Raw genomic sequence first — 11,958 nt, forward strand, 5'->3', positions numbered from 1 at the left:
AGGCATCAGAGGTCTCAGAAGAGCCACACATGAAGGCCCATATGCAGAGCAATGAGGATGTGGGTTCAGCATTCCTGCAGCCCTGCAATGGAGCTACTGCCACTTGCATTTCTGATCTTTTTTCTACTTGTTGTTTACCCTTCAGTTTCTAGTTTGTTGTTTGCTATTGTTGCCCGTTCCAGCTTTCTCATTTTTTTTAACCATCGTGGGGCAGCGTATTCCATATGGACATCACTCATAATGACATGTATCTTCAGCAGCAGTTGCACAGCTGACAGAAGAAAGCCGGCTGAGGACAGCAGTATCTTTGAGCGGGACATTTGTTGTACATTCTCTGAAATTGTCTGGAAACAGATTTTTCATATTCTGTGATATCTCGCTTTGCAAACATAAGCATTCCTTGCTCATTAAAATTTTATTGCATCACACAGCAGCCTTCTGGTTTCCCTTCCTCCCTTCATCCACAGCCTGTCCTGGGTGATATCTTCCCATGGACAGAACCAAGCTGCTAACTGAGCAGTAGCACTGTAGAACATTTTAACACAGATTGAATTTACACGGTGTCACAAATGTTTCAGTAATGACACTCCTGAGCAGCAGCTTTCCATCCTTTGATGATATGAAAAGTTTAAAATAACATAGTGTCTTAACTCCTGTTATTTAAACATGATTTCAGGGGGATCTTTCCATCAGCATCCTAACAGAAAATTGTGGGTTTCCATGTTAGGCTCAGGATGACCACAAATGCCACCAAGGTAGCGTCCAGCAGAGTACTTTTCAAATGTAAATTTGAAACTACAGATTCACAGATACAATGCTCAATCTGCAGCATTGGCATTGTTCAGTGGTACTTAAACTCCAGACAGCATAAGCAGATAATACTTATTCCTCCTTGAGTCATCAGCCTTTCCAGTAAGAAAGAGGAATAACCCCTGTTCCCCCTAAGAAATAACTGTAGTACAGTATCAGGAGCCACAGGGACTCAGTGTTTCTGGTAATATAGACAATTCAAGTTGCAATAAAACTGCAAATGAGGCACGTTCAGTGCTGTGCTAACAAAGAATAAAGCCAATCCCTGACCTCAAGTGCTTTCAGAGAAAATAGACAAGACAAACAAAGCATAAGCATCATTGCTCTTTTCCCTTTTTGCAGACAGGCATCTTTTATACAGAGATTAAAGGCCATGTTTTCCATACTGATAAAAACATTAGCAAATATTTTCCCCAGGTGACAAAGGAATCACTTGGCAAAGCCCAGAACTGAATTCCTCTCTCCAATATCCCCATCTAACAACTGACATATGGTCTCTGTTTCAAGTTTTCTATTTCACTGGTTACCTTCAGGTTTGCTTTTCGCTGTTACTCTCATCTCCTTTAGGAAAAGAGGGAAAGAGCAGCAGAAAAGGAGCACACCATGGAATATTCCTGTCTGTCTCTTCACTCTGCTGTCAGGAAGACTGGCATACATTGGAACAGGGAGAACTTTCATGTTAATACTCAAATTTGCCCATAATCTGGGTCAGTACTCTGACTGCTATGTATAAGTCAATAGGGATGGTGTTTAAAATCTAAAATATCCTTTTTTTTCAGACAGAACTCTGAAAATGAAATAATCAGTCAAACCAACATATTTTCATAGACTACTGCTTATTTTATCTGAAAGACTGTACATGACATGACCAGTGGTATACAGGACATAGGAAATTTAACAGATCATAGAATCATGGAATCAAGGAATGGTTTGGGTTGGAAAGAACTTTCACAGGCAGGGACATCTTTCACTAGATCATGTTGCTCAAAGCCCCATCCAACCTGACCTTGAACACTTCCAAAAAACAGTGATCTAAGGATGCGGGACATGGCTTATTATAATTTGTTTTCTAACTAAAAGAGGATAATGAGCTAAAAAAAAATATTCCTTTCTTCAGGTTTCTCTGATAGAGCATTTTATTTAAAACATCTGAAACATTCAAGTTCAGCTTCTCCGATTGCAAAACTGATACAAGGTAGACTGCAAATAGTTTGCTAATTCCTCCAGAATCAAACCCTGGAAGGAAGCTGGCATTCAGCAGGGCATATTTCTGGTTCTGTTATGTTGAACCATTGTGCCTGCAGGCTATTTACCAGTGGTGTGAGACTGAACCACATAAAAAACTATTAGGCTCTAGTAGTGACTAAATATTTAGCAAATCCACCCATTTAAATCAAACATGAAAGGCTTAACTCCCACAGATACCTGTCCTGAACTGTAATTTAGTGCGTGGGGAGGACATATACTTCAGGCTGTGTTTACAACATCTTTATGAAACGACTTCTGATTGCATCTCATTTACCAATAGTGTCACCTTGTACTAGGATATAAACGCACGCTCAGAGCACATTTAGACAAGAGAGAGGAGGGTGTAGTGACCTCTATAGTTCAAGATGAGACAGTGTGATTTCATTTACTGTTGCTTCCTCTTCTTGGTAATTACTTGTTTCACTGACAGGAGGAACAGGAGTCTGAGCTGCTGGTTCTAACTGCCAACAGCCTGGACTTGCCATGGCTGACCAAGAACCGTGGGAGACCTCACAGTCAGATGTGGTCCCCAGGTTGCAGTGACCAGCAAACTGTCAAGATCTCAGCACAGCTTCCAGATTATTGTGATATACAGCATCTGCTGTTCCTCCCAATCCCACATCTGCATGAGGTGTGACCTGAGATGTGTTGGGTCTGCCAGTGAAATTAGTTCTCTTATCTTCTACTATGTTCATCTGTGATTGCACTTACATGAAAGTGAAATCCAAGTTCACTGTGCTGTGTGTTTGGGCAGTGGCAGATTGCTGAAGGTCAGGAGCGGTACAGAACAATGGAAGGCAGTTAAAGAACTGTCTTTTGGTGTTTGCTCTGGTCTATGCTCATAACATGCAAATTCAGGCTGGCAGATGAGACTCAGCAATGCAAATTTTACAGTTCCTCCTCTCCAAGGAACAGTCTCAGCAGGTCACTCTGCCAAACAATGGTGTTGTGGAGTGCTATGTCTTCAAGCACCATTCAAAGTCAGGAGAGTCCATTAATCAATTAACACATACTACAGTGATCTATTTATAGTCCACGCTCTAACTTCTGGCTCCCACATGTGCCTCTTCTGCAGTATAACAAGGCAGAGCAGCTTCATGCAGGTATGCTGACAGCATCCACACTAAAGGATGTCTGACTGCACCCTTTCACCTCAGCACAAGAGACTGGCTGCTATGGCAAGTCCAGTGCAGAGGTGCAGCAAGACGGGCTGAGATCAGAGGACTGCCGTGATTCTACTGTTCTGTGGGAGATGAAAACAAAAATCTTGAAAAGAGGGCTTCTGTAGTGATCAACACCATAGTGATGTGATTTGAAAATACCTGGTCTGGATTTAGTGCTCTGCATACCTGCACAAATAAGTACTGTTTTTTTGACAGAATCCTAGTGACTCCAAGAATAATCATGCAGTGCACTGGAGACACGGTATGAAAACAAGACAAAGCCTTCAGACACATCCTAACAAGAAAGAGGTGTTGCCTGGCTACCTCATTGTAACCTCATCTCATTTCAGCTAGTTTTACAAGTGAAGTCATACCTCCAAACCCTTTGAAGTTATTACCACATGCTTGAGCCTGTCCAAACAAATTTCTGCAGCATGAGACCGGGGTTTGCCTGGAATTAGCCTGCTCAAGTATTGTGCAGTTTGTCAGCGCATTGCTGGTGTTCCTAGGAACAGCATCTTCACACAAGGAAGAGCAGAAACGTTGAGCTGTGTCTAATGTCTGGTCCATCAGAATCCTGGTTGCATTGCAAGCATAGGGCAGGGTGAATGCCTCTTAATAGCTGTAGTAGTTGTATGCAAATTGCATCAATAGAAAATTGTATCATTAGAAAAGCCTGGACTGTGCTGCTGTTGAACAAGCCCAGTATCCAGAGTCATCTGTGAGTAGCCTGAAATTTAGGTGTAAAGTTCCTGAGATGGAAAATATTATTTGGCCTGAATGATATGTGCTGCTCTGCAGGGGAGACTTATGAATTATTCTTTTATTTATTTTAACTAGGGTTGCCAAGAACGTAGAGGTATTAATGGGAAATTTCAAGAAACTCACAGAATTTCAGCAAAGATTTACCATTCAGTTAAAAATTCCTGTTTGCTATTCAAAGGAAAGTTCTACCCACAGATAGTTACATGCTATTTTTAAACAATAAAAAATATCATAAAACCAATATAATGGGGATGTAATTAAATTGGAGCCTCGGGCAAGTAGTGAGACACAGGGAAGATCTTCAAAGTTACTTGTGTGTTTAACTTTCTTTGCTAGCATGTAGCAAATACACGCTGTAACCACACCTGTCCTGGAGGAAATTTCAACCTTAGTTGTAAGGCTTACAAAACATGTTTATCCAGCATGAAATTACTTCTGTGCAGAAGGCAGTCATTATGCTCACTCCTGCTTAAAGGGCCTGGTCACCTTCCAACTTGAGGCATTGAAAGAAAGCAATCTGTCATGTTTCACTACAGAGATTGATGCTCACCCAGAATGGTATATAAACAAAAAATGGTGGACAAAAAAAGACAAGAAAGCTCTGAATTTGAATGCACAATAATTTAATGAGAAAGTAAAAAGTAAGAGATCTTCTTGAGAATGAAAAACACAGGGAAAATACTGCCAGGATCTCATTAAAGTCTGCAAGCAAAGAATTGCTCCAGGGCTATGCATTCCACATACATTACTCTTTCTTTTTCATGGCATGGGAAGACTTACACAATTTCATTTCAGGCCATTATTATCAGGAGCCACTGGAAAGAATAGTCAGAAAACGAAATTAAATCGTAAGCTTGAGAATTACATGTAAGTGTGATTTTCAGAGATGCACAGTTCTCGCTCCAGGAAAGCAATGCCAGTAACAGGGTTTGTGGAGGCACGTCTTCTTCCGTGCTGGGTGATTGCTCCTTGCTTCTTATTCATGGCACATTTAACATGGTCTGCAGCTCCCAAAACCATAACCACTGGATACATAGGAAGAATATGACCTCCCATAATTGTACAAGATCCTAGAGCCATAGGAACCACTGGAACCCAGGGAACTCATGGACCCAAAAGTACTCCCAATGCCAGATGGTGCTGAGCTGCCCACTATGCTCTCCTGAGGGCAGGAGCTGAGAATGGGTCCTGGGAAGGTCATGACCACGGGTGGTGGGTAGATCACGGCTCTGGAATCACCACAGGATGTAACACAGGGCTGGTTCCAGGCATTCACAATGGGCTGCGGGCAGGTCACTTCACAGGGTGCAAGGCAGCGGGAGCTGATCATCTGTCTGCAGTGAGACATCTTCTAGGAATGGAGATAAATCTGAAACGCAGAACACCAAGGCAACACAAGGCTGAAAGCTCAGATACCAATGTAATGGAGATTGTGCTTGGAAGAGAAAGAATAAAAGATAGCAAGAAGACCAGAAGGAGGCTGAAGAGTTCAGTTCTGTATCAGCAGCCATGTCCCTTTTCTTATCTTCTCATGCCGTCCTCCTCTCCCCTAGAAAAATCTCTGTTTCTTTTGACTCCTAATTATAGACCCAATTTGATACATAAAAACATTAACAATCAAAGAAATTATGTATTTGAACTCGAGCTATTCTCCTATCCTTTACCATTTCTCCTTTCCACCATTCCCTTTTGAATCTGCCTTACTGTGACACTTGGCCCATTCTTTTATAAATAACTGCAGAAAAGAACAGAAACACCAACTAGCACTTATACAGTAACATCCTGCACAGGTTCTGCACCGCCTGTAATCATTACAACTGTATGAGGCAAGTCATTGTTATTCCAGCCTCAGGGAAGAGGTAACTGAGGCTGAGAAGTGAATTCATTGCCCAGAGCCATTTGGTGAGGTAACAAGAGACACAGAGTTAAAATTCAGGCAAGCCTGTTGTTAATGATAGTGTTACTCCCCAGTTTTTCAGATGCTACAGCTGGCACCAGGGCTCCCCAGCATGTTCTTTACACAGATAAAATGAGCAACAGACACATCCCTGATTCCCACCCGCTGGAGTGGGAATGCAGTATCAGTGAGGTTTCCAGTATAACCAGGATTCCTGTGAATGTGGTCCCAGCTGTCCTGCTAAAGATGACTGAGGTGACAGGTGACTGTGACAGAACTAGGAGATGCGCATGATTTTGTGGAGTCCTTCTCTTTAATCATAAGATCACTTGATCACTCGTAAAATTGATTTGCAGCTCCTCTTAATCTCTGTCCTGACTTACTAAAACCCATAAAATGAGAGGCTGGGAATAAAGAAAACTAATAAAGTCCTGACCATAACAAGAACATAATGTAATGCATGACAGGCTTCAAATTAATTCAGAAATAATTGCAAAGAACAGGACAAAACCTTATTGCTAATAGTGGCTTCCTAGTTCAGTTTGAGACTCAGAGTTAACTTTTCTTAGCAGTCACCATTACAAGTCAGTGTGAGCAAAGTAAGACAGATTCATAAAGGCAGCGTGGTCAGGCTCAAAGAAATAGAAGTTCACTAGATCTCACTATAAATAAGTTGGCATATTCTAAACTTTCAACTGCTCTGGAAACTCCTGCCCTTTTACAGCCTGCTAGTGAATAAGTAGGAAACAGCTCTTTCTGAAAGAAAGCTTCAAATGTTTCACACATCTCTAAGAATCGCAACTTTGCTTCAGTTAAAATCCTGCATAGTTACAGCAACATTGTAATAGCAATAGTGTCAGACTTACCCCTTCGCAGCAAAGAGCAAGTCAGGAGAAATGGTTAGAGCAGATCAGAACTGTGAGTGCTTTTATGCCTTTTCTTAGGCAATCAGGAGGATATGAAACATTCTTCATGTATGATGTCCTAATGCATTATCAAACAAAAATTCACTCCACCTGTAACTGCCCCAGATAATGCAATTATTTTGCTCAGCAAGGGCAATTACTATTGCGTTCTTGTCATTACTCTGGCAGAGTAATTTTTTTTTTCTTTTATTGCTTTTCCCTATTTCTCTGATTGCCTCATGGAGCAAAGATTGCTCAGAAGTTTATCCATAAACACAATATGCTGACATGCCTGAGATACTACCCCACTTTTCCAACTCATGCTCCAGTAAGGGGGCATTGTGCAATTTATCCCATCATACCCACACACGTTAATTCCTATGACTCTGGTATGAGGCACATTAGACTCCACAGACACCTTCCTACTGAGGTTTAGGTTTGAAAAAGGGAAGTGTTCCCGTCCTTCTGGCCAAGTAACAAACACAAAGCACATGTTCCACTTCAAGCTTCAAAAGTACAGGTGGAATAACCTAAAGAAGGTGCTGTTGTTATCCAGCCCTGGCATGGGGGACAGGAGCCTCAGACAATAAGAACTTCATGTCCAGCTTTCATTGTCAGGGACTCCATGGGATCATTGCTGGAGACCTCGGGGCTCCTGAGTGATGAACGATTCATGGTTTGGGATGAAATGGGTCAGGGAGTGAAGCTATGCATCACCCTAGGAAAACTTTGGGCTGTAATCTTAAAGTGCAGTTTCAGCTGATGCAGAAGATTGTCTGCTTGCTTCAGCAGATTTCTTCCTCAGATCCAGTAACCCTGTCTTCAGTTCTTCAGTTATTTACCGATAAAACTATTTTCAATAGAGTCCATCCATTTTATGTCCCCAAGTTGACATAAATTATGAATGTTTTTTTAACCTCAAGATGAGTTCTTTCCCTCTAAAATCCATTCTCTTCTAGGAAATTTAAGGTTGAATGCCTGGTTTTGAGTAACCTTGAGACATCTGTTCTAAAATGTTAATTTTATTCCAGTTTGTCCATTGACATTTGGTAACTGTTACCAATACTGCAGTGTAATGCTGTACAGATGACCCATGCAAGAAGGCTGAGGAAGCCTCTTTTTGGGGCCATCTTGGGATTTCCTTCAGTGTTGTTTCCAAGCAACGCTTGTGGAGACACCATTTAAAGCTACTGATAATTTACAGAATCACAGAATCATCTAGGTTGGAAAAGACCTTGAAGATCACCCAGTCCAACCAACTTATGGTAGAGGATTCACATAAACAAGAAACAGGAATAGAAACAAAGGGAAGAAGATGTTGTGGGGAAACAACCCACGCAGTCTGCTCCTCCTGCCTGAACCACACCTGGTTTCAATTTGTCTGGAAGCAGGTGATGACAATGATGGCATATACCTACAGATACCTACCAATGAATCACTTAATTCTTAGAGATGCATCCCTCTTCTAACCATCCTGCCCTCCTGAAAGGGCAAAGGGAGTTACATACTAGTATCAATACTGCTGACACCCCAGACTGCTTCTCTTGACTCATAGTGTTCAGGGTTACGGGTTCATGCTTTGCTTTTGTAATTTTATGGACACACAAAGTAGCATTCGAATGCCATCTTAATGTTTTTTCCCATATAATGGCAGTTTCATGTGCTTTACTGACTTAAACCATTCACAGCCTATTCTGTCAGTTGAAATATGGTGTAGTAAAATATTCAGAGACAAGTAGTTCTATGAAAAGCAAAGTTAGCATGACATATGGACTATGTTTGAAGATTCTTCCTATGACAAATCACAGTACTGCTGTGGTACATATGGATCCATTGCACACGAACAATCATCAAATCTATTTACTAAACTAGCATAAAATATTTTTATCTGTATCAGCACACAATTTTTTTTAACACCATCAAAAAAAGTCATTCAAATGTATCTGCAAAAGCTTTCATTAATTGATTTTGGATTATTTCTTTACAAGCGTGACTAAAAACTCTTTCTGGCTAGCTCGGATGAATATCACAATCAAGAACGGCAAAGGGACATCCTTCGTTTCAGTTTGTAATTGAAACCCAAACTCTGCTCAGGATGCCCAGGTATTTCTGTGCAATTCTTCCAAGCCCATGGTGGACAGCTTTAGAGTCATCCATCCAAGAGTGCACCTCATACAGTGTGGGTGGAATTTGTCTCATCTGGTAGCATAGCACACCCAGGTTGTACTGGCATGTCTACTACACCTTAGGAGGAGTCAAACAACAGCACATGAGTGGATGAGCCATCTGAGAGAAGGAGAATGCAATGAAAAACGAGTATCTGTCAGCATTAGGAGTTGAGCAGCACTTTCTTTCTGAAGAACAGTATTTCTAAGTTCTTAAAAAATATTTATGCCTTGGTATGACTATACTTCAAGCCAAAAACATGACTGCTGTTGATGTGGACACATGAAACTGTTGCTGGAACGGCCACAAAACCTAGCTGGGACCATAAAATAAATATTCATAGGGATAACAAGACTCAGCACTGCGCTCTTGTGGCTTAGCTGAGAGCGTGACTCAAGTTGAGTACACCAGTTATCTCGACACCTCCAGACGAGGTGAACTCATGTCTCTGAGCTGAAGTGTTGGCATACACTCAACTTGTTTTGAAAACTGTGGTGCCATTTCCAGATCAGAATTACTGATGCATAGCTGGGACTTCTTGAGATGGCATTGCTATCAAGATGAAAGTGTCTTTTGCAGGGGGGTGTGGTTGTTTTTTTCTGAGATGACACCAAACTGTACCCAGCTTCTTTGGGAGCAGAGGGGTACTCAAGTTTCCAGTAGTTCCCTTCTTGGAGGCTTTGACTTTTTAAAAATCTTCCTTAAATATCAGAGCTGCTTGTATAATTCTGATTATATGTCTGTAACAACAGACTCTTTTGTCTGATATAAGTAGAACACAACACTAACAGCCTAATTAGGCACAGGATGCCATCTTAATGTCGTCTGCTCTTAAAGTACTTCTAGGCTATGTCCCTATGTGTCCTGAAAACATGATTTTGATATTTTGTTCAAAAGACAGTGTGCAAGGTTCAGCCAGCTCCTTGCACAGTGACAACACGGATATAAAGTGAGGACAAAAGTAAAGTGGATATATTTATTTGACTACAAAAATAGATCTATTCTAACACTAACAACAACACTCTGCATACGTATTCTTTGACTGAGTCTCAAAGCACACGTACTTCCCAGTGCAGAGACATTTTTATGATGGCATTAACCATGTAAGACACTGATTCTGGTTCCAGCTGCTGGGAAGGAGGAATTATGCATTGCACAGGACATATCCTGGCCCTATGCATATAGGTGCATTTATAATCATCAACTAATAAAGGAATGGAAGGGAGAAAGGCTGGAATAAAAACAAAAAGAGAATGCTAATATTAGGATGCAGCATGATTTTTATTCGGAACAAGAAATGGCATTTACACTGACAACAAACCAAAAGGAATTGAAGGAATATTTCCAGTTTCTCAGACATGATTACAAGCAATTTGTCAACACGGAATGAATGTTTCACACAAGGCGTTCTTTCTTCCCCACAGCAAATCTAATTTTGCCAACCAAGTTCTGCTTTGCAGCATGCAGGAAGGTTTTCTTGAGCACAAAAGCCTAATACATGCAAAGCAAATTCCCAGACACAAATTTTGTTACATCTTCTATGTTGAACATAAAAAAAGAAAACCAGTACACAGAGAGGCTAAATCACAAAAATGACCCAATTTCTCATCCGTACTGTCAGAATAGAAAACACACATTTTGAGAAATCAGTGCAGGTTTGCAGCAACAACATCACAAGCAAAGAGAGCATAAGGACAAGCAGAAGAGTGGTTTCCATGGGTGCTGAGCAGCACCCATAGGTCCCAGTGGATTAGCTGGGAATCAGGGGTGCCTGAGGCTTTGGAGAGCTCCAGTTGCATGTCCAGGTCTTGCCGTCAGTTCCCCCGCTGTTTCTCCTGCCATCCACAACTTCTGCCATGCTTAGCAGGGCCCACAGCCTCCATAGCGCTGGCTCCAGAGCTGGCTGAAAGAGGAGGAGGAGGACAAGGAGCCCCCGTAGACAAGGGAGCCCTGCAGGCCCCGGGGACGGGCCAGCCCCAGTGGGGACGAGGAGCCCACGATGCTCTCCTGAGGGCAGGAGCTGAGGATGGGGCCTGGGAAGGTGATGACCACGGGCGGTGGGTAGACCACAGCCCGGGAGTCCCCGCAGGAGGTGACGCAGGGCTGGTTCCAGGCATTGGCGATGGGCTGCGGGCAGGTCACCTCGCAGGGTGGGAAGCAGCGGGAGCTGAGCTGCTGGTTGCAGGACATCCTTCAGGCAGGGAGCTGGACCTGCAACACACCGGGGAGCCTGAGTCAACCCACTGCTCACGAGGTGCCACACAGACCACCCTGCTTTGCCTCGCCAGCAGCAGGGAGGGCTCAGGATGTGCCATATGGAGTTACTCTGCTAAGTTTTGGGTGATTTTTCTTTCTCTTCTTCTTCCCCCTTCCCTGCCCTCCCTCCTCCCTCCCAGGCTCTCTGGATGCTGAGCACTGCCCAAGCTGGTCATCCCCAAAGGGACCTGTGGCAAACAAGCTGGAGATCACCCGTCACCAGGTTTTGCAGCAAAACCCACTACATATAGCAAAGCCTGAGAAAGGAGAGCATTTTCAAGGAAAAAGAGGCATAAGCAAGACAAGCAGAATCTTTCTGAAAAATTCAGTTAAACCTACTCAAGCACGATGCTTTAAGTCATAAAGATGAGGTGGGGTCAAACTTACCCAAGACACCGAAGAGGAGAAGTAAAGAGGAGCCGTCTGAGGCTATCTGTGCTGTGAGCCCTTTTTATACTGTTTCTTGGGCTGCCCACTGGTCTATGACACCTCGTGAACAAGATCTTAATTAGCTCCCAAACACACAGATTACACGGCACTCCTCAACTCCTCATTCATGCAAATAGTTTCCTCACTGTTAGCAAGTATTACTCAGCTCAGATTTTCCTCAGTGTCTCCCAGGTTCTTCCTTTTCAGAAATCACTCCGGTGACTTCCCCAGCTTTGCTATTTATGCCTATTATGTCTAAATATGTCTACTTATTTTTTTTTTCTTACAGATACTGAAGCTTCTGTTTACAAAGTTCTTT

General features: G+C 42.4%; 2 protein-coding genes across 2 annotated transcripts; both read right to left on the reverse strand.

Moving 5' to 3' along the window:
• Positions 1-4,977: 4,977 nt before the first annotated feature.
• LOC141916530 (feather keratin 4-like) lies at positions 4,978-5,334 on the reverse strand. Its single transcript, XM_074809142.1, has one exon. It carries the CDS (start codon positions 5,332-5,334, stop codon positions 4,978-4,980), a length of 357 nt encoding a protein of 118 aa, XP_074665243.1.
• A 5,480-nt stretch (positions 5,335-10,814) lies between these two features.
• LOC141916748 (feather keratin 3-like) lies at positions 10,815-11,144 on the reverse strand. Its single transcript, XM_074809505.1, has one exon. The coding sequence runs from the start codon at positions 11,142-11,144 to the stop codon at positions 10,815-10,817; it is 330 nt and encodes a 109-aa protein (XP_074665606.1).
• Between the last annotated feature and the right edge of the window lie 814 nt (positions 11,145-11,958).

The sequence above is a fragment of the Strix aluco genome, chromosome 30 (genome assembly GCF_031877795.1).
Source record: "Strix aluco isolate bStrAlu1 chromosome 30, bStrAlu1.hap1, whole genome shotgun sequence".
Taxonomy (NCBI): domain Eukaryota; kingdom Metazoa; phylum Chordata; class Aves; order Strigiformes; family Strigidae; genus Strix; species Strix aluco.

Excerpts from the sequence above, each read along its gene's own strand:
- LOC141916530 (XM_074809142.1), bottom strand. The coding sequence starts at position 5,334 with ATGTCTCACTGCAGACAGATGATCAGCTCCCGCTGCCTTGCACCCTGT.
- LOC141916748 (XM_074809505.1), bottom strand. The coding sequence starts at position 11,144 with ATGTCCTGCAACCAGCAGCTCAGCTCCCGCTGCTTCCCACCCTGCGAG.